This window comes from Eptatretus burgeri, chromosome 1, assembly GCF_056783735.1.
Source record: "Eptatretus burgeri isolate ZD-2024b chromosome 1, Ebu_testis_v1, whole genome shotgun sequence".
Lineage (NCBI taxonomy): Eukaryota > Metazoa > Chordata > Myxini > Myxiniformes > Myxinidae > Eptatretus > Eptatretus burgeri.
The window spans coordinates 21,631,708-21,655,602 of NC_140961.1; the positions used below are offsets into that span (position 1 = coordinate 21,631,708).

Here is a 23,895-nt window from a genome sequence, read left to right on the forward strand (position 1 = left end):
CTCTGCTCTAACTGCAGTGCTCCGAGGGATGGGATTGGATGAACGCAATGCGCGAATTCCCCTGTAAGCGGGACGAGAATCACCTGTCCACAGGTGATGCTCTACCCCCTCATAGATTCCTCGCACATCGGCCTCCTTGTCCACCCTCAGTGCACGTACAGTTTTACGCCTCAGCTCCCTGAGCAGCTCAGCTCTGCGATTCAGCCTGGCCCTGCGACTCTGGTCAATGGTATCCAGTGTCCCTTGAGAGACAAAATTCTTCTTTGCCCTGCGGTGAGCTCCAAGACATCCACCGGCAACATCAAGGACGGTGGTCTTGAAGGCACTCCACAACTCTTTAGGACCCCTCAAAGCACCCAGACCCCCCAAGTGTCCACTCAGCCTGTTTGCAAACTCCTCAGCAACTCTCTCATCCCTGAGCGTGCCAACATCCAGCCTCGGCTGGGATGGTACCATTCTCCAGGATTCAAGGTGCAGCTTTAGAGTTGCTACAACAAGCCTGTGGTCAGTACTGAGGAACTGAGCACTGCGGTAGACCCTGCAGTTCTGGATCATCCTCCAACGACCGTCAATGAGGACATGGTCAATCTCCTTTGCCACACCCCCAGCGATGGAATACCAAGTCCAGCGATGAGCTTGTGGGCGCTGAAATCATGAACCAGCCACCCTAAGTCCATGACTTCTTGCAAAGTCAAGGAACTTAGTGCTATTCTGGTTCATAGTTCCTGACCCATGGGGACCAACACACACCTCATAACCATCCCTATCAGTTCCAGTCGATGCATGGAAATCCCCCAAGACTAGAAGTGTATCTCGTCTGGGGCACTGATCAACCACAGACTCGAGCGTGGCGTAGAATGCATCCTTCACGGTGAGGTCACTCGCCTCAGTCGGAGCATAAACAGAGACCAGGGAAATGACACCGAAGGAGTGACGAATCCTTAATCTCATAATACGCTCGTTGACCGGTGTTACCTCAATTATCATTGGGGTCAGCTTATTGGATACAGCGACAGCAACTCCTTGGGTATGGTAACCATCAGAGCGACCAGACCAATAGTAGGTGTAACCACCCACCATTATCTCGCCGCAATCCGGTCTCCGAACCTCAGAGAGAGCTGCAATCCCGATATCCAAACGCTTGAGCTCAGATGATCGCAGAGACAGGTGATCATCCTCTCTTAGGGATAGGACATTCCAGGCACCCACCCGAAGGGACCGCCTCAGGTTAACCCAAGGCGACCGCCGTCTGGTGGACGACACCTTAGCACCACTCCGATGCACTCTCCCGCAATCTGACCCAGGGATGTTACCCTGTGGTTTCCCTCCTATGATCAAAGATTGGGGGTCCCGAAGACTTTGCCGCAATCCCGTCATCCGGTGAGCTGCCCTGCGAAGGGAATCTGCACAGGAGGTACTCCCACGGAGTGGGTTTTCAGATTTTTTTGCGTTTTTGTGTTTTGCGGAATGAAGGGTTTTACGGTGGCCGGAGTGGAAATCCTGCCACCAACCTCCTAATAAAAAAGTCACCCAACTGCAGGAGGACGTCCGCAGACATAGTTGGGCACTAGATATGGATGGCCGTTGGCTCACAAGGAGCTCCTCTGCCCTTTGACAGGTTTTGTTTTTAATCCTGCTGGGTGTCCATATCCAAACACCCTCCTCACCAGAAAACCTGGTGGGGGAGATGGATTAGTCGCCAACAACCCGGCCAAGGAACAGGTGAGTGCAGGTTTACATGGTACCTGTAGCAGGTCACAGATCTAACCTGACCTGACAGTGAAGCACTGCAGAGTTGAGACTGACTGGAGGACCTGACATGCCTCCAGAGTTGGATGATCTCCGACCATTAGAACAAAGGTTGATTTAGCCAAAGAATTCCCTTCATGAAACTTGTGGGATTACCCAAGGGAGGCCAAAAAGCCATCCATGGTAATGCTGTGAATGCGCCCTCCAAACTGAATGTAATCTGTTCATTGCTACCTCGACTACCACAACATGCTGAGGTTGTGCCACTCAAACTTAAGTGAAAACTTGTGTGCAAAAGACATTTTATGTATGAATATGTTTGGCCCAAAAAGATGATGGAGGCACTTCAGTGGCTTAAGCAGCACAACCTCCTCTACAAGGACATTACCATTTGTCAAGATTGGGAAAGTCAGTGGGAAAACATCGACTCAGAATTTTGGGAAGCAATGGTGTAGACAGATGCTGAACTGATGGATATTGAAGTTGCCCAAAGTGAGCACACAAAAAGTGGCCAGCATGCTGTGCAAGGACATGCATTGACTGATGCCACCACCAAGACCACCATCAAGAACAACATCAAGAGCGCTGCCAAGGCCACCAGCAAGATTGCTGCCAAGACAACCAGTAACACAGTGACCAACAAAGTGGTTTCTGCTGTGTCACCTCTTGAAACTGGTACAAATGCTTACCAAGTTTTGCAGTACTTGGCTCGGGAGCATAATTTCTCTATCAAAGATGTTCTTCGTGATGGAGACTGTTCTTCTCCATGCAGTATCTGTCTCACTACCTGCAGCATGAATGCAACTAGTGGGTCAGACATACGAGCATGGCTTGTACATTTCCTTGGTGACACCGAGTTTGTTGAAGAATATGCATTTTCTCCCTGCATCCCGAGCTAAAGGACAGCAAGAGCAGCACGGATAACTGGAAAAGAGTTGTCTGTCGTACACAGTTTTAATCCTGGTCAGCAACAATTGCAAGAATTCAAGAAGTACACAGCCTGGCTCAAGGCTGGTGAATGGGCAGACAACCTGGCTGTACAAGGTGTAGCTGACATGTTGAACATTAATTTCAAGGTGTTGAACACAACTACACCAGATTGTGTTCACAATATACACCCCCGCTATGGCAGAAGTGAAAATACAGTTACCCTTGGTCTCATGGGTGAGTTGCATTACGTAGCCTTGGAAAAATTGAATCTCAAGGAGTTCAACACCACAGCAGTACATAAGCTCAAGCTGAGCTAGATGAAGATGATAGCCTTTGAGCAGACCAGTCAACTTTGAAGCATCCCCTATGATCCATAGTGTCCAGTTAATGCAGATAATACATATTCTGTTGTACCCGAACACCAAAGGCCATCTGCATTTCCACTTGATGATAAATATGAAGAACTGGCAAATTCAGAAAAACATCCTCAAGACTGTGGTGGATTATCTGCAGAGAGGATCAAATATATAAATGTCAGGAAATATTTCAACCAATGACTCCTTGATGTAGATGACAGGTTTGCCATGGATATTGACGACTTACTAGCTGCTCAGTATGTTGTTGAGTCTAAACAAGTGATGGATGACTTGCAAATTTAACTGAAACAAAATCATGGAAAAGTACTCAGAAACAGAACAATTAACACTGGATTGATGAAATGATCTGAGAAGATGCAGGCAATGATACAAACAGACAGCCTTCCGGTTTTTGAAGAATGTTCGTGGATCTTTAGCAGACTGGAGCACAGTATTTCTGGATCTCTTAGCAATGGTATATCAAATGGGCATCCCAACATGGTTTCTGACCCTATCAGCTGCAGATATGCAATGGCCAGAAATTATCCAGAGCATCAGTCATCAATATGGCCAAGTACTGACAGATGAAGATGTGAAAAATCTATCATGCGATGAAAAGTACACATGCTTACGTTGCAATCCAGCAACAGCTGCTCGTCAGTTCCAATACAGAGTCGACTCCTTCAAAGAATTCCTTGGATCCAAGAGTAACTCTGTCGGAGAATTTGAGGATTTATGATTATAATCGAGTTCCAAATTCGGGGCTCTACTCATGCCCGCACAATTCTGCGGATGAAAGATACTCCAAAACGAGATGTCAATGAGGATGGGGAAGTAGCCGCTTTTATTGACAAGTACCAGAAATGTTGTGTTCCACAGAATGATGAGGAACTCCAGAAACTTGTGCTTGGTTTGCAGAAGCATGTCCACTCACAAACATGCAGATGAAACAAGAGGTGCAGATTCAGATTCCCTCATCCACCAAATGCTGAGACGTTGATTGCAGGACCCTCCATTGAGCTGGATCCCGTAGTTGGAGCATGACAGTATTTCTTGCTGTCGGCTGAGCTAAATCAAGTGAGAGAAATTATGGAAAATAAAGATGTTCCTGAAGATGCTGCATTGGATGAGCTATTGTGACTGTCACAAGTGGATATCTATCAGTACAATCAAGCTCTACAATTAACGAAATCCAGCAAACATTTCGTTTTGCAAAGACAACCATCTGAACATTGGATAAACCAGTACAATCCAGACATTCTTCGCACATGGAAAGGCAACATGGATCTTCAGTTAATCACAGACCCCTATTCATGCATTGCCTATGTTACCAGCTACATGTTGAAAAGTGAGAGATCGATGAGTGAACTCCTGAAGAAGGTTGCTGAAGAAAGCAGAGGAGATGATATCAAGTCAAAAGTGAAAAAAGTTGGTTCAGCATTTCTCAACAACCGAGAGGTCAGTGCACAAGAGGCAGCTTATAGACTACTATCCTTCTCTTTGAAAAGGGCAAGTAGGAAAGTAGTATTTGTGAATACTGCATCAAAAGAAAAGCGAGTTTCCATGCTAAAACCACTTAGTGTTCTCAAAGACATGCCAGATGATGCTGCAAATATTTTCTGCACATCGGTGTTGGGCAGATATGCATCACATCTACATGAACTAGACAATATGTGCTTAGCAGATTTTGCAGCTAACTACACAACTGGTGGAAATGATGCTGCTCCAGATGCAGTGGATCATGTTCCTGACATTCTGGAGGATGACGATGCTCGCAATGCAGGATCCACAAAGATTACACTTCTGAATGGGATAGGATCAATGAGGAGATGCAAGACAGAAATTATCAGATTTCATAAAGAAAAGTGTGATGGAGAGGGAAAATACAGAGGTCTCCTGATGCTGTATTATCCCTGGATAAATGAGGATCAAGATTTAAAAAGTCACTATCCAACATACAAGGAGCATTATGCAAATGTTAAACATACCATAGATGACAATGAAAGTAAATTTTCCCAGAATGCAAATTAAATTGAGAGAGCTTTTAAAGACCTCAATCATTTTGGACCTCCAAGAACATGCATGGGATGCTGTTGCTCATGGAGCCAAGCATGAACAAGCTCAACAGGAAGATAAGATGAAGGTATTGTAGAATAATGACACATGCCTCGAGTCGAGAGGAAGTTGATAACAACTGACTTGGGTTCTCAAAGACAGCAAGCAAGATCGGACCTTCAAGTACGCAACTCATCTGAACTAGAAAAGGAGTTGATGACACCACAGCAATGCAGGGCTATGATGCAAACATTAAATGGTAAACAGATGGAAATCTGAAAACTGCATCGCAAGTGGTGTAAAGAAAGACATGATACAGGCTCTTAAACAAGACAAGCCAATACCTGTTTACAGGATCTTCTTGAGTGGACCAGAAAGTGTTGGCAAGAGCTATATCATCCTATACCACCTCCATCGCCAGCTGCAATATATCACTGGGAAGAAAGATCCTGTTTCAAGATTTGGTGGAATCAGCATACTTGCCATCGGAGATCTCTATCAGCTTCAACCTGTCAGCTAGAACCATGTTTTTGCCCGAACAGACATATGCTCGGCTTCACAGATCATTATGGGAAGAAAACTTCCAAATGATTGAGCTGACAGAGTATGCGGCGAAGAGAAGACAAAGATTTTGCTGAGCTTCTCACGTGTGTCCGTACAGCAACATGCACAGCAGCTGATATTAACATATTTAAGTCTAGGGAGATAACCAAAGACAGCCTGCTGGACCCAGAGGATGCTCTTCATGCCTTCAAAACAAACAAGGAAATTGATGAGCACAATATCACACACATTAAAAAAAACTTGCTGCTCAAGTGTTTGACATAAAAGCCATCGACAACAAAAAAGATGTGCACATTTTGGCTTGATTGATGTTGTGATATCAACAAAAGCATTAAATACTGGTGAATTGTGGGAAATGGTGTCGATAGCTGTCGGAGCACGTGTTTTGGTCACCGTCAACGTTGATGTATCTGATGGTTTAGCCAATGGTGATTGTGGCACTGTTATAGCCATAGACCATTCAGGCTCTGATGTCCAAGCTATTTTGGTCAAATTTGACAGTGATCGCGTTGGGAGAGAAGCCACAACCAACAACCAGTACAATCAGACATATCCTGCAACTGTTACCATCAAACGACAAGGTCAAGTTTTACACTGGCAGAGACAGAACTTCAGTGCAAGCCGTACGAGTACAATTTCCGTTCACACTTGCATGGGGTTGCACTATACATTAAGTGCAAGGAAAAACATTGGACAGGATTGTTGTCTCAATGGAAGGAAAAGGAAGATTTATGCCTGGCCAAGCTTATGTTGCCTTGAGCAGAGTCTAAACCTTGAGTGGTCTACACATACTTGGGTTTGATGAAAGTGCAATTTGTGTCAACCCAGCTGCTGTCAAGGAAGAAATGAATCGACTTCAAGGCAATATTACTCGATTGCTTGAACTTCCACAGACGTAGAGTTTTGGAGGTAGTTGGCTTAAAATAGGCTTACTGAACATCAGATCATATCTGGAACATCTTCCAGATGTGAAAGCTGACATCACCATGACATCAGCAGATGTTCTTTGTTTTGTGGAGACGTTCCTAGAAGGACAGAAGCTCAACTACGACGCACAAGTTAGGCCTGAAATGAAGTGTTTCAGAGCTGAAAGACTTGGAAAAGGTTGTCATAATGATCATGGCATCACCAGAAATGTCACCAACGAGTCTTCACCCAGAAATCAAAGGTATAGAATACAGAACAGTGACGGTGACAACACAGAAAGAAATAGAAAACAACATTGTCAACTGTATACAGATCACCCACGACAAGCTCTCCTTTGTTCATGGACAAATTACAAGATGTGCCGACATCTTTGGATCTCCAGCACCTGATTGTTGTACTGGGTGATTTCAACTATGACCTTTTGAGGACTCCAGAACATGCAGTACCATCACACAACTGATGGGAAAATATTGATTTCGCCAATCTGTCTCAGGGCCAACTACAGACTATGGGTCATTGCTGGACCATGTGTATGCAAACAAAGATGTGGAGATAGCAATGGACATTGCAGACACTTATTATTCAGACCACGATGCAGTATATGTATCAATAAATCGAGACATTTTATTATGTAAATATGAATCTATGATTATAGTTGCTGAAAAAATGGAACTCATGTTTTGTGCAAGACGAGAGTGCAGGTGGATCGCTTCTCTCTGATGATCCTTCAGGTTTCGGGGCTGTCGCTGGGCAACACAGACTTTCAGCTCCCTCCAAAGATTTTCTATTGGGATCAGGTCTGGAGACTGGCTAGGCCACTCCAGGATCTTGAGATGCTTCTTACAGAGCCACTCCTTAGTTGCCATGGCTGTGTGTTTCGGGTCGTTGTCATGCTGGAAGACCCAGCCACGCCCCATCTTCAATGCTCTTGTTGAGGGAAGGAAGTTGTTGGCCAAGATCTCGCGATACATGGCCCCATCTATCCTCCCCTCAATACGGTGCAGTCGTCCTGTGCCCTTTGCAAAAAAGCATCCCCAAAGAATGATGTTTCCACCTCCATGCTTGATGGTTGGGATGGTGTTCTTGGGGTTGAACTCATCCTTCTTCTTCCTCCAAACACAGTGAGTGGAGTTTAAACCAAAAAGCTCTATTTTGGTCTCATCAGACCACATGACCTTCTCCCATTCCTCCTCTGGATCATCCAGATGGTCATTGGCAAACTTCTGATGGGCCTGGACATGCGCTGGCTTGAGCAGAGGGACCTTGCGTGCGCTGCAGGATTGTAATCCATGACGGCGTAGTGTGTTACTTATGGTTTTCTTTGATACTGTGGTCCCAGCTCTCTTCAGGTCATTGACCAGGTCCTGCTATGTAGTTCTGGGCTGATCCCTCACCTTTCTCATGATCAATGAGGCTCCACGAGGTGAGATCTTGCATGGAGCCCCAGACCGAGGGAGATTGACTGTTAGCTTGAACTTCTTCCATTTTCTAATAATTTCGCCAAAAGTTGTTGCCTTCTCATGAAGCTGCTTGCCAATTGCCCTGTAGCCCATCCCAGCCTTGTGCAAGTCTACAATTTTGTCCCTGATGTCCTTAGACAGCTCTCTGGTCTTGCCCATTGTGGAGAGGTTGGAGTCTGATTGATTGAGTGTGGACAGCTGTCTTTTATGTTTATAACGAGTTCAAACAGGTGCAGTTAATACAGGTAATGTGGTCAAGAGTGTGGTCAAGAGCAAAGAACCACGGGAGAAGCTCCCAGAGAGCATCAAAGTACATATCAAAGTCAGCTTCTCTCAACGAGCGCACAAAGGTCAGGATGCAAACCTCTAATGCCAATGCAAGACTCCAGTACTGGAATTGTGGACATTCTTTGGTTCTTCTTTGACACCATTCCTTGAATGATAACTGTTGATCCTTGTCAGCTGCTCTTGCATAGTCATCGTATGCGTGATGCTGCAGTATGTTCAATGCTGCAGCTGTAACCTGATGTGCGTGATGTGTACGTGCAACATGCGCAGCTCACAGGAAAGAATCTGCTGTTCTGGCTGAAGCAATGTCAGCTTGCACCAAGGCTTCTACCCAGACACTTCCTGCTAACCAGTCACCAGCTGTCTTCAGTGCAGCCAGTTCAATGTGCAACCCTCCAAACAGAATAACAAATTTATCCTCTCCATATTTCTCAGGCCATTTCCACTGAATTTCTTTTGCAATTGCGAATAATGGCTGATCAAAAGCAATGACAGGAGTTTGCCCAGGATTTATATGCTGCACAGCACTCAGAATGACATCCATTGAGTGTTTTATCAAGGCCATAGTGTGAGCACTCTCGTGAAACAGTGGTAGTAGAGCCATTACGGACATTGGACGAGCTGATTGAGACAGGTTGTGAGCATGGTAAGCTGCCCAAGAAATGTTATCAGCACGAAAGGTTGTAGTCTTGTTTTATATGTGCTCTCTTACATGCTCGAGCCATCGATCGTCACCGGACGCCTTCTCCCGGGACAGAGACTTAAGGCATATTTCTGGAACTGGGTGACCCCTTTACGCTTGCCTTAACAGGTGATACATTGGTGTAGTAATTTGGCAAAGCATCGAGTTTCTTCGTGCCAGCTGCACCACCAAGAATGATTCGACCACGATCAGTGCCGTTATCAGGTTGTCTTGGATGCTGGAATAATGAGATGCCGGTTCCATGGAAAGAGTCTTTAGCTGTTGTAGTACTCGGGTTAACATCGATATTGTCAACAGCGGATGTAGTAAACAAGTTCCGCTTCAGGTTTTGTGGACATACAACCTGTTCCAATCTGTAGAGTAGGCACACACTATTTCCCATATCAGCAAAAATCTGAATAACTCTATCATACGTGATGCTGATATCAAGCTGGGAGAGCTTCTCCACCAATTCTCTCTTCCTGGTTTCTGCATGTAGTTTCAACCCAATATAAATTGCCAGTGGGGTTTCCCGTTCCAGACTGCGTCTCAAATTAGTGGGTTTGTCCTTTTGCTTTCGGGCATGCTTGACTGCATTGAACTTAAGAAGCTGTACCAAGCTTAGTGCAGCTCGGTTAGAAGGTTGGTACGCCTGGTCCTTAATGCTAGGTCCAATGTGTCAATGTTTATCGTTCTAGGCAGCAGACCGAGGTTATTAAACTCGAGGAGATTATCAGCCAATGTTTTGTACCCTGCGAGTGTTGCTTCACCTTGTTCACCTTTTCGTTGACTGGGAAACTGAACCTTTTCAGTGTTAACAAAGAATTAACCTTTTCAGTTAACAAAGAATTCAGAGTTCCCACTGAGTAACTCGACCAATTTCACCATCTGGCTTAGATGGATCCACAAGTTTGATGCGCTTTGCCATCTCCAGTTGCAGATGAACGGGCCTATGTAGGGTTGATCACTTGTGCGGTCACCATAACAATGGATGATGTCCCTGAAATGAGTAGATGCATAACTACTACCAGTTTCATAGTTTGATCAATATTTTAAAGCATCAAAAATGTATTTGTCTCTGAAATGTGAGCATAGACCTTTAGAGCAAAATAGCTGTGGATGGCAGGATTTCAAGATGGCAGCCACAATTTTCAAACATTTAATGTCACCATTGCATTCCTAGAGCCCTAAAATGTAGTTATAGGCATTTCAACTCTCTCGATATCTGTTTAGTTCAGGAGATATTTAACAAAACAGGTCCACAGTGGTGGCCATTTTCAAATCCAAGATGGCCACCATACGGGGTGCAATTTCCCGTGGCCCCCGGACTAAATATCATTGTATGGTGTTACTCTAACCATGTACCAAGTTTCATGCTTTTAAGGGAAAGTGCACAATCGACCTGTTTTTTGGAGCTGAGCTGACACACTAATACATCTCCAGGTAATACATTATACAATGTTCCAATTGGAATTAGATTTCATAAAGATGGGTGTATACTTTTAATTGGAATAGAACCTTGGGGAAATGATATGTATGATTTCGGGTAAAATTGGTCATTTATAATCAACCCAAAAACCTCAAAGAATTAAATCAGTCATGAGGAAGAATATTACCCGTTTAGTAGGGATAACACCGGGGAACAAATTTTTTCTTATAATCTGTTGCATGAGATTTTTCAACTTATTCTATGTATTTTTTCAACCCTGATTTGAAATCTGAAATCGGTTTCCTCTACATGCTCTCGTTGTCATGCAATTTGAAACTTGCGATTTTCGCAAAAAAGGACACCCATTGCTATTTGCACAAGGGATAACTTGAGAACTAGGGGTTCGATTTCGGACTTTAGTGGAAATATACGATGCCTAAACTGCTCAATAACTACAGACCGTATTTGTTTTGCTGCTAATGATTTGCTCACGATTTATTTGACATCAATTTTCTTTATCTTAATTGACATATATTCTTTAACTTTGTTTTTCTTTGTTTCAGATCTGATCATGGCTTCTTCAATAAGACATGAATGTGTAAATAATCCTGATGCATTCTGTTATGTATGTGGCTGCTACACATGACTTCGTCAAAAGCGCAATATAACATCGTTTGTAAGGCGTGCCTATAAAGCCTATTTTGATGTTCCCCTTGGGGACCAAGACAAGAAATGGGCTCCTCATATTGTATGTCATAATTGTGAGGAAATGCTTCGTGACTGGACAAAAGGAAAACGAAAGGGTCTGCCTTTTGGAGTTTGCGATAAATTATAATCTGTGCTAATGCCCGGCTTGATTCCCGCAAACAAAATTCAAACAGCTTGCCTAGTTTCGGAGATAATGGTATAGGCGATTTCCATTAGCGGCGATATTATGACGTCAACTTATTTTCTAGGAAGAATTTCCAAAATCGGAGATGGTTACTGCCTGCATGTGGGCTTTCTGCATATACATGGCAAGTTTCACGAAGATCCGATGAAAACTCTGGGTTGTGAAACACAAAAATGTCAAAAAATAGGAATGACGACATAAAAATTGATACGACGTCATAGTGATGTATCATATGTGCGGCAATTCATCTCTGCTAATGACCTGTTTGATTCCCGCAAACAGAATTCAAAAAGCTTGCCGAGTTTCGGAGATATTTTTTAGGCGATTTCCATTAGCGGAGATATTTTGACGTCATAACTTTTTTTTCTCGGAGGAATTTTCAAAATCCGAGATGATTACTGTCTGTGCAGGGTATTTTTACATATATATGCCAAGTTTCAGGAAGTTTCGATGAAAACTGTAGGCTGTGAAACAAAAAAGTCCACAAGAAGAAGATGAAGAACAACAACGTGAGTAAGACTTAGAGATCCTCCACGAGGATCTAAAAAAGTCCACAAGAAGAAGATGAAGAACAACAACGTGAGTAAGACTTAGAGATCCTCCAAGAGGATCTAAAAATCTACTTGACCACTCTGCAAATGTTTCATATTTCTCAAAGCAGGACCAGATCTTTGTCGCCTTTTTCTCAGAAGACAAGAAGTTTGTTTACCACTACGATATCCCAGGTCTTCTCAGGCAATTAGGTGTTACTTCGTATAATCCAACAGAATGGCGATTATTTCTGGATACCTCTAAGCGCAGCCTCAAGTGTATTCTCTTGCACAATGGCAATGTTTATGGAGCGGTTCCAGTTGGTCACTCAGTACATTTGCGAGAAGAACATAATGACATAAAAATGGTCATTGACTTACTCAAATATCACGAGCACAACTGGATCATTTGTGTGGACCTGAAAATGATCAACGTTCTCCTTGGTCAACAGAAAGGCTTCACAAAGTTTCCATGCCATCTCTGCATGTGGGACAGCCGAGCTCGAGAGAAACACTGGATCCAGAAGGAGTGGCCCATCCATGAAACTCTGGAAGCAGGCATGCCAAACATTGTGAATGACCCAATCGTCAGCCGAGAGAAGATAATTTTTCCCCCACTCCATATCAAGCTCGGCTTAATGAAACAGTTCGTGAAGGCATTGAGTACTGATGGTGAATTTTTTCAATATATAGTTTCTGCTTTTCCCGCTTTGTCTTTCGAGAAGATCAAAGCAGGTGTGTTCGATGGACCTCAAATTCGTGCCCTTGTATGTGATGAGGAATTTTTAAGGAAGATGAATGACAAGGAGAAGACAGCGTGGCTGTCTTTCGTCGCAGTTATATAAAACTTTCTTGGTAGCAAAAAGGCAGATAACTATGAGTTTCTGGTTACTGGAATGCTGTTGGCTTTTCTCGATCTTGGGTGCAACATGAGTGTCAAGCTCCATTTCCTGAATAGTCACCTTGATCAATTCCCTGCGAACCTTGGGGCTGTAAGTGAGGAACAGGGAGAGTGCTTCCATCAGGACCTCATGACAATGGAAGAGCACTACCAAGGGCGATGGGACAAAAATATGATGGCAGACTACTGCTGGAGCATCAAACGAGATTGCCCTGTGGAAGTCTACGAACGCAAGAGCTCCAAGCACAAATTCTTGCCTGAATAGGACCTATTTGAACTTTGCATTCCATCCTCATCAATTGGTCTGAATTACCTATCGTCTTTATGTCGAAATATATGTTAATTTAAATTTGCTTTTAATTCAAATTGTAACTTACCAAATAAATGTTGAATTGCAAAATATATGTTTAATATAAATTTGCTTTTAATACAAATTGTAACTTACCAAATAAATGTTGATAATGGTGGATTGCAAAAAAATCTACAGCTTACAGAGAGAAGCTAACTTCAGATTTGAATTCAGCACACTCAAATTAGATAAGATCAAGTGGGGGTATCAATGCAACAAAAAAAATCTTTGTTCCCCAGTGCAATGAGCTGTGTGGAAGCACTATTAACAAGCAGCAATTAAAACAATTTATTAAGGCAAAAAAATCACAGTTTCACTGGAGTATATCTGATGAAGATACACAGGAGCTTCGACTTGATGAGTGAAGGAAAACAAACCGATTAAACATTTGGAAGATAAGAAAAGGGGGGGGGGATTTCCTGTCATCATATTAAACTCACATAATTCTGAAATATAAATATTTTATATTATATAAATGACAGGAAGAAGGCTTCAAGAAAATTACACACATTTTTGTGTTCAAGCACACCTCCAAGAAAAAGGTGTTCAGTATTTTAATAAATATATTCTACAACATAAAAATGGGAGTTTTTCAATGAAGGACTGGCATTACACTGATGTTGATAAACCTACAAATACAAATTTAATTAAAATTGTAAACAATAATAAGGTTCTAAAGTTGATAAAATTTAATCTCTTTTAGAAATTATGAACAAATCTTATTGGTTTCCTCTTGTGAATTTGTTTTTTTTCGATACAAGAATATCTCAAAATCCAGAATAACATATGTTTGTTCTTCTTGCATGTGGCAGCTTGGCTGCTGGGTAGCTACCATTTTGTTGGGGTGCGACTTTGCTGCTGATGCTGTGCCCCGATACCAGTGCACTGGTACTCATTTTACCAACCTCAGAAGGATGACAGGTTGAGTCAACCCCACCTGGTGTTAATTTAATGGTAAAAGACTCCATCTCAGGACCCTAAGATCCCAAGCCAGCCACTCTAACCACAAAGCCAACACCAGGCTTAATGTATTGTTATGGTTTTGGAAAACTTACCCCAGGGGGGAGAGTATACATGGACACGTAGGACGTAGGTGACCGAGAATCCATTATTTCATTAGTCTTTGTACAGATAGTCCTTGGTCCCTTGTCAAAGGGCTGCTTATGGGGCATGCGTTGACTCGGATGTATTTTTCCAGTGAACTCTCTCCTCCTTTCCCCTCTGTTACTTTCAATCTTTCCTCCTTCACTCCATCATTATGTTCAATCCCTCTAACTTTCAATCTTTCTTCCTTCACGCCATCATTATGTTCAATCCCTCTGTTACTTTCAATCATCCCTCCATGACCCCATCGGCCTGTTGCATTGGTCCACCAATAATCTCCGCTCCATCAAACATCTTTTCAACAGTCCCTCCTTCACCCCATCGGTCTTACCTTCAATCCCGCAGCCGTTCGGTCATCCCTCGGTCATGCAGGGTTCCTTTCCGTGTTCCCTATATCTGTGCATTGCTTTGTGACCCATTGGGGGCTCTTGCATGCATTTATGCATGCTCCTGTTGCGTCTTGCATGCATGTTCATGGAGCTTGGTGCTTGTTTTGGCTTGCGAGGTGCAGCGTTTCTTGTAGGCATGGTACAATGCAAAACAGTGCACTGGGCGTTTTCCGCACGAAGGAGGGGGTTGGGGGCTCTTGTTGCGGCTTTGGGCACGTAGAAGGCGGGGTGGGGGCTTTGTTGAATGTTCCCTCAGAATGGCGTGGCAATTTCCACAAGTGACGTCATGCACCCGCCATCATCGGCTGTGGGCGGATGGGAGTGGGAGAAGGCTTACAGGAGGAGGGGAAGAAAGCCAACATGAAAAAGAAGTAGAAAGGGAGAAGCACTTGTGACAAGCTCACGCGAGAAGAAGACTAAAAGAATGAGAAGGCTCGTGAGGGAAAGGAAACGGAAGTTTCACAAGCAGTTGGTGTCGAGCTTCTGTGGAAAAACAACACTCCTTCCACGAGCGTAATCCTGCCCCCTTGATCCTGTCAGCCATGAAGGACGAGGAGGGTGAACGGCGGCACCTCATTGACGGGGGCCTGAGGAGGACAAATCTGAGGCAGAGGAGAGTGAGTCGTACATTGAGCTCGCAATCTGGGATGCCAGAGAGGACTCACCAACTGGGTATGGGCACATCAAGGATGCGGCTGCGTGTCCTCATCACCACTGCCCATTTTCCCCATCCATTTTCTTCCACATTCTCATGTATATTGGTGTTAGGTGAGGGAGAGAAGGAAAGACTGCTTTAATTTTTATTTTCAAGTCCTTCTTGTTTTATTCTTTGCCCTTGAGGGAATGATGGCCAAGTCTTTTGTTTAAGCAAGATTGAAGAAGATTATGTGTTCTGGTTAAATCTGCTCTGATGTGCCTTTTTGCTTTCTTGCTTATCAATACTTGCTTTTAAATGATTGCTTGCTTGTGTGTTTGTAATAAATAATTGTTTGTTGCTATTTCCAATCTCTCTCAGTTGTCTTTTTCGTTATTGGTCTGAGGCAGTGCACAAGTAAGGTTAGACGGGACGTTCTACCCCAATAATTTGCTTTGTCAGACAGCGCACACTCACTGTAATACTCAGCAGTAATCCAAGTGTGCGCTGAGGGCACTGACCCCAATGAGCCAGCCGTCCACAGATAAGGTATCACGCAAAGTCGTGTAACCCTGCCCAAATTTGCCGTGCCAATCTGCGTTCGTGATTACTTAGCAATCTGCCGACGTGCGGAGTTATCTGTAGCCCAGAGGCCTCAGGATCAGGTTTTCGGGAGGGACCCAAGTGCTTCCCCAACCCAAGAGGCAAGCTTCGAACCCCGGATCCACGACAATATGTTTGATTTTCTATGGGATGAGAGTGGTGATATAAGTGTTGTAAGCACCGTTGAGGAGGAAAAAGAGAGGATGGATAAATACCAAAACATGGAAATCAGTGAAATTAGAAAAAGACTTGATGAATTGAAGAAAAAGGTTATCGAGTTGATGATGTTAGTTATTTTACCTTGGTTAAACATTTTTATGATTATAGACAACTGTATTGAATTTCTGTTGGTTGCAGTTATTGTTAATAAGTATACGAGATATTAAACTTTAGTTTGAAGTGGGAGCGGGCTTAAAAATCTGAGTCTCTGGATAACCGCGAACAATATATTGTTTGGATAAATAAAAACCACACCCAAATGTCCAAATGGGATATTATTGGTTAAAAGGCCTGGGGGCAAATAGACAGATAGGATATTTTGTAAAAAGCAGACTTGTGGATATCCGTGTTGAGATATTTTTTACCTCATTCATGACAATGTGAATTATTGGAATACACAAATACTAGGATAGATAAACTCATGGAATGGGACAGGCTGGAACATTGGTCTGGTGGGGCTTCTTCAACAGAACTCATGGGACAGGGGGATCATTGTTCAAGAGCTATTGGTCAATTAATAAATGAACTCATTAAACGGATTGGACCTGTAGATAGAGAGAAATTTAGTGTCAAATGTTCAAATGGGATATGAAAGTCAAATGGCCCGGGGATCGTTTCCCTCGGGAACTCGCTCAGGGCAAACAGACAGATGGGATATTATTACTCAAAAGGCCCGGAGTCACACCTCGGGGGAAATAGACAGATGGGATATTGTTCCCTTTGAGGATTCACCGAGGGGCAAACAGACGGATGGGATATTTCTGAAAAAATAGACTTGTGGATATCCCTGTGGGAGAAATATGAAACATTTTTTGGGGCATGGTCAAAAAAATGTTTTTCCCTTAATTCCCATTCACTTCAATGTAAAATGGCAAATGTACCAGAACTCTCATTTTGATACTACTCGTATTTGCACATACACACTCACCTGGTGATGAACAGGCAATGACTGCTGCTCCTCCACAGTATAAAACTCTGGAAAAAAACATCAACTTTGTTGAGTAAATTCAACTCTTTCTTCCAATAATAACATAACTTCATATTCACATACAAACAATAAATATAACTTTCCATTTTCTGATTAGCCCTATATTTTTTGGGTGAACCTGTCACCCACCCGTCCACACACGCTTTGCACCGGCATGATTGAACTTTGGTATTGGGCATGCACTTCAATAAATTCTTTCCCAAAAATGCAAATATTCTTTGCATGAACAATGCAGATCCAAACAATACCAAAGTACTAAGCAATCATAATGAAAACTGATTATTACAATCTCCCTGTTGGGGTGGTTCCACACAAGTAACCTGTTGATAGATATTTCAATACAAACTGTTTGGAGTTTTATAACAAGTGTACAATCATCATTTACATCCCTGGGAAGTTATCAGGTTTTTTTTAAGATCAGGTGCTATACATCTTAACAAAACAGAATTTTATGACAATGTTCGATAAATATCGCCTTTTTATCCTCCCGCCGTCTCTCCTTACAATGTGACTGCTCGTGTAGCCCAGGTTCCATATGTGTCGAGGAACCAACCACAGGGAAGCGAGGACAATGACATGGCAATGGTGGCAATGGAGAAAGCAAGAGAAAGAGAGTGGTCCTGATCAGGACAAGCAGAAAGAGCTGGAGAGGTGAATGGAGATGTTGAGAAATATGCAGTAGAAAGAAAGGGAGATGTTGTTTGAAAATATGTGGAAGAAGAGAAAGGAGATGAGGTAAAGGTAGATTGAGAAATAGGCATGGAGGATGTTGGAGAAACAGAGGAAGAATTGGGAGGAGGAAAACCTGTGGGTAAAAAAGGAAAAGAAGGAAAATGGTTACAGGAAGTACAACAATATCAAGCAATGAAAGAACAAACTTTCACACTGTGTAAGAGCAAGTTGATATGTGGGACATTCAAAAAGTTATACGAATGAGATACACGCAATAGTCCAAGACACACTGATAGTACTTTTCATTTTCAATACACAAGTACTGGATCCAAAACTATTAAGAAAATATGGAAATGTTTTTTTTTCCTCAGTATATGAAGATATTGTTATGAATTTGGAAATCGATCACACTCAAACATTCAGGTTCCTTTAGCTCAGTTATCTCGTTAAGTACATGTTCCATAGATAGCTCACCTTCCATTGTTTAATGGGTTAATGGATGTAAATGCGCTGTGATTTATCTTAATAGTTCGGTCAGAACAACAGAAGAATGACCCTCCTCCGCAAGAAGAACAACCCACCTCTGCAAAGAAGAGGAAGAACCCTCCCGTCCCGTGATTCAACAGTGTCCCGTGATTCAACAGCTGACTCAGCAGTGTAAACGGGAAGGACGGGGGTTGGAAGCCCCACCTGTGGTTGCGGGGGATGGCGCACGAGGTCGGATGAGTCACGCCAAAGCGAAGCGAGGCGGGGCGGAGAGCAATATGAAAGGGACCCTCTGCTTGGCTTGAGTTGGTTCTTGTGGGGTTGTGGCTGGTTGGTTGTCGTGAGTTCGTCGAGAGTTGTTCAAGGGAGAGTTTGGGCTGGTTGTTGGTGGTTCATCGGAGGAGCTGGTTGAGTTGGAGGGAGTTGAGTTGGAGGGAGTTGAGTTGGAGGGAGTTGAGTTGGAGGGAGTTGAGTTGGAGGGAGTTGAGTTGGAGGGAGTTGAGGGTCGTCATGGAGTTGGTGGGAGAGGTTGAGTCGTTTGTGGGTCGAGATTGCTGGAGCAGTAGCTCGTGGGAGAAGCCTTGGAGCGCAGCCAGACAGCAGCAGAGAGTTGGGCACGTCACAAAGCCCTTGACCCACCAAGCTGCCATTCGAAGCCACTGCTGCGTTGGCAACGAGCCAAAGAGACGGAGACACTGAGGGACGCCAACCCGAAGCCCGAGTCGCCACCGAGGGGCGGTGAGGTAACCGGCCCGGCCTCTCGGGCCTTTCGGTCATCCCGGCTCTGAGGAATATTAAAGGCTTACGAGCCCGTGTCTTTTCTTTTTGGGTTTTTGTATGAAAGTCTATGGCGCCTTGTCTCTAAATAGAATTGTGAGTAAGTACGTGCTTGTACATTAATGAATAGACCTCGGCTGTAGGCTTTGGCTTGTGTGTTGTCCTCATCCCCCATTCATTGACTGCATGCCTACTGCAAATAAATGCCCCATTGTTTGAATGTCAACCTGCTTGTTGCGTCCCTTAGAAGCGTCCCTTGACTGCCATGGTGCGCTCGGGATATTAACTGGCTTTTAAAGCCGCTAAAAGTAAATCTGGTCCGACGGGACTTGGCCAATTAAAACCGCTCGGCTTCGCACATGGAATAAGCCGCTTAAGCGGCTCGTTTTCGTACAGGTCCCGTCGAGGTATAAACTCCCAGTATTTCTGTCTGTGCGAATAATTAGGTACATCGATAATTTGGTGATCAACCCTGCAGTGCGTGGACAGAATAATTGGCTAGTTTCTGATGTGTTAAGGCATCCATGACTGGATTTCGGGGTTAGTCCGGAAAGTCACGACTGGATTGCAGCCTTTGGTGGGCGTGCGACCGCGATTTGGCTAGAATGGTCATCCGCACGCCGAATGTGGTGGAAACCCACAACAATATTATAGAGGATTCTTGACAGGAGGATAAGGAAGAGTGTGGACATTGAGATCGGCGAAGATGAACACAGGGTAGAAAGGGAAGGATGGTATGTTCATGTTGAGATAGCTGGTGGAGAAGAGGTTGGAGATGCAAGGTGAAATGGCACTGGTATTTGTGGACCTGGCAAGAGACAACCTCTGACAATGTCACTAACAGCTTGGTGATACTTATATAGGTGGGAGTAATCAGAAGTTTGGTTGGTTGAAAGGAACAGCCTCTGACAAGCCCTCACTCTGTACCCACCTGACCCAGTCGCACCCAACTGCTCTTAGACTCTGACTTTTGCACCTTTGAAGGGGGAGAGGTTTGTGGCAAATCTGAAATCTGACACTGTAATTGAACTGGATGGCAACAGCTCACATGTCCGAAAAACCTGCTGCTGCCGCTCTTGTATATCCTCTTTCTGCTTTTTTCACCCAAAAATTTATCCTTGGTCATCTTCCATCTGAATGGAATTCAGCCAACATCGCTGCATTACATAAACAAGGTGTGAAAAATGGATCCCCTTAACTACAGCCTTATCAGCTTACTTTCAATCATCAGCAAGGCCATGGAGTACATCATCGCAGTTGATATAAAATCCTTCCTTTTCTACAATGACATCATCTCAGATCAATTCGGATTAAGACCAAGTCACTCCAGATTGGACATGCAGTTTTTGCTCTCCAAATAATGGATGGAGGCCCACAATCTCAGACTTGAGATCACGGCCATCTCTCTGGACACATCTCGTTCTTTCGGTTCAGTCTGGCATCCCACCTTGCTCTCCAAACTCTCTGCTGATTACATCCAAGGCCAACTCCTCTCATGGGTTGCTGACTTTGTCTGCTCTCACAGCCAATGTGTGGCTCTCAATGGAATCCTTTCATTACCTCTCCCTCTCAAGGCTGGAGTACCCCAAGGTATTGTTCTGGGCTTGGTGCTATTTCTAAACATCAACGATCTCTCGAGCTCTCTGGAAAATCCTCTTTATCTGTTTGCTGATGACTGCACCCTCTGCGGTGACATCCCTCATCCTTCAGACAGGCAGCAAGCAGCCTCTTTCCTCTCTTCAGACCTTGATGTAATCACAAGGTAGTCAAACACTTAGAGTATGTTGTAATGAGAAACACCAATATCTCAACCTCTCTCACCAAAAGGACCACATGACAAACACTCCCATCATACTTTCTTTTCAATTATTACAGACTTCCTCAAGGAACTGACGCAAGTGCTGCAGTTATCTGGAGGATGTCATGGTCGAAAAGACCTATGGACAATAACATGACCTGTATATTTTTTAGAGGTGAAACCAGCATATGACAGGAGCCAGAAGGAGATTTAATAAGTAATTTTATTAATTAGTGGGGGGGCCTATGTGCTCGATTTGGAGTTTGTGTGCAGTTCATGTTAATTTTGCGCAACCACCATAAATGTATTCTATTGGGTCCTACTAATCAGAAAAACGATGTTGCCATTTTTTCTGTTGACCTTTAGTGACCTTGCCTCAAAGTCAAAGGTCAAGCATCATTACAGTGACCATACTTCATTCAAAGTATATCGACCTTGGTCTCAAAATCTGCCAAATTTCACAAGGAACATTGAATATGCCATTTGTTTTGTCATTTGACCTCTCAGATGTTTTTCAATATTCAAATTAATATGTAAATGACCTAATTAGAGATAAAAAAAAAATATGCGTAATTAGCATATAGTCTTCATCATACACATAAAGCCATTACATATATTATGTTTGTTCTTTTCAGGGACTTTCCAGTCAATTTCCATGACTTTCCAGGCCTGGAAATTGAAAATGAAATTCCATGACTTTTCCAGGATTTTCCAGGCCACGGGAACCCTGTACACATTAATTATTTGACTTGTTTCAGTTATATGATCGATTTGCCCTTGCCCCAATAATGTTTTTTAATATTTGTCTGTTCCAGAAACGTGAATCATCTGGACATCAGCTTGAAGATGGAATTTCAGAGACCTGACAGTCCTTCAAACGCCAAAAGACCACGGCAGGAGACCAATTTCAAACTCTGCATAGTATGTCAAAGGCCTGCCAGTGATGGACTTGCAACAGAGCCAGAATCTGAATCATATTCAAGGTTTTTGAGTTTCGTTCACAAACGTGGGCAGTATGGAGATGGTGAATTCCCCGAGATTGGAAAATGTTACAGACACATACTTGGAAGCCAACAAAGCAAAATGGCACCACAAATGCTACTGTGAGACGTGTCACACCGGTCACCTTGAATGCGCGAGAAAGCGTTATGAGAAGGCATGTCAACAGCAAGAAAGTCTGCAACTTCAGAAAAAAACGTGGTCACCTGAGCTGCTCCAGTGCAGGTAATCAAAACGAACAAGCAGTAGCTGCTTCCAACCAAACTGGTGACTTACTGAATAAGGGTGACAGTGAATATCATCACCAAAGTTGTCATGTCAGAGGAAGTGCAGAGAAATGTCTGTAGAATTTGTAGAAGAATGCATTAATAGTGACAAAGTTGACATCTGGGCAAGAATGAAAAAGCTCCAGCTGAAACTATGGAAAAGCTCAAGAAAGGTGGTAAAGCATAAATATGCTGATCAAGTGGTAGAGCTAAAGGATGATAGATCACTATTTGCCCGTATTCTGATTGTTTCCCGGTCTAGACCAGAAGTGAATCTCAAAGATGCTATTGGACAGTATGAATTCACCTCACTCCCACTGGCCCTGTTCTCCACAACTGGAGCACTGTTACCATGTAATGATAAAAGCAAGCTCACGGCCATATTGGAGGGCCTACCCAAACACGAAGCCACCGATGGAGCTCAGCTACCGGAGACTGAAGCAACCGATGATATCCAGCTTCCACAGAAGAAAGTGATCATTATAGATGGGATGGCTGTGGTACAGGTGATGGGAAAGCCAGCATGGATAAAGACATGCGCAGATCTGGCCAATCATTTCATTGCCACATTGGACAGCAAGGTCAGAGATTATGATGAGGTGCATCTAGTCTTTGATCGCTATGATGCTGCTACTTCACTGAAGGAAGCTACACGAGAGAGACGAATGGGTGACAAGGCAGCGGTCTTCTTCCATGTGGGAGACAACACACCTATTGGAAACATATCTGCAAAGCAGTTCCTCTCGAGCACAAAGACCAAAGACGAACGAACCATGTATCTCGCACAGAAAGCTTTGGACCACTTTCAGGAGACGACTACGTCGTTTATTGTCACCTCAAGGAAAGATGTGATGTCCAACGGTGTTGATGTGCAGCAACTCTGCAGCTCACAAGAGGAGGCTGACACAAGAATTATCCTACACAGCCTGGATGCTGTAAAGCAAGGAGCTGCAGGAGTGTACATACAGTCCCCAGATACAGACGTTCTCGTCCTGCTTATCAGACGTTATCCACAGCGATGCAAAGACACCTACTTTCTCACAGGGACAGGAAACAAGAAACGTGTTTTCCCGCTGTCACCCATATTTCATGTACTGGGTGACCAAATGGCTGCTGCTCTACCAGGCTTTCATGCGTTCTCTGGAGCAGATCAAACTGGCAGATTTGCTGGCAAGGGTAAGCTTAGTTGCTGGCATGCACTGATGAAATCTTCCCCTGATGTGGTATCTGCCTTTGCATCTCTTGGTAATAGTGATAGACCATCCTCAGAAACAATTGCAGCTCTAGAAGAGTTCGTCTGTCAGCTTTACGAGCCAGGAACACTCATTACCAATGTTGGCGACCTCCGCTGGAGATTGTTCACAAAGAAACAATCAGAAGCTCAAAAGTTGCCACCTACTCGAGGAGCTTTAGAAGAAGCTATTGCACGTGCACACTATCAAGCAATGGTGTGGACCCAAGATGACGTGTCTGACCCACAGCTCCCTCCTGCTAGAGACTTTGAGTGGAAAATGGAAGATGATGGTCTGGTAGCCATCTTAACAAAGTAACTTCCTGCCCCCATATGCTATCACTCACCTAGTTAAGTGTGGATGTACAACAACAAAATTCAGCTCTCACTGCTCTTGCAAATCACAAGATATGAACTGCACAGAGATGTGTACGTGTGGTGCAGATGATGACGACTGAACAACCAATAACCACGGCCACACTTTTGGGATTGATGAGGTGGAGGAAGACTATGAAGATCCTTTGTTATGAACAATATTGGAAGCTAAACGAAAAGCAAACATATGTTTTCAGTTTACTCAGAATAACATATTTTAATATGTATGTCAATAATAACCA

The 23,895-nt window shown here is 43.7% G+C and overlaps 1 protein-coding gene across 5 annotated transcripts in view; it reads right to left on the minus strand.

Annotated features, from left to right (window-relative positions):
• Positions 1–23,895, minus strand: part of LOC147033990 (equilibrative nucleobase transporter 1-like) — a 230,534-nt gene that overhangs the window by 151,690 nt on the left and 54,949 nt on the right. For all 5 annotated transcript variants that reach the window (XM_085874544.1, XM_085874563.1, XM_085874554.1 and 2 more), the window contains 2 exons: positions 17,554–17,854; positions 16,990–17,036 (listed from right to left, as the gene is read on the minus strand). In XM_085874544.1, coding sequence (XP_085730670.1) covers positions 16,990–17,036; positions 17,554–17,854 — 348 coding nt within the window. The remainder of the gene's footprint in view (positions 1–16,989; positions 17,037–17,553; positions 17,855–23,895) is intronic.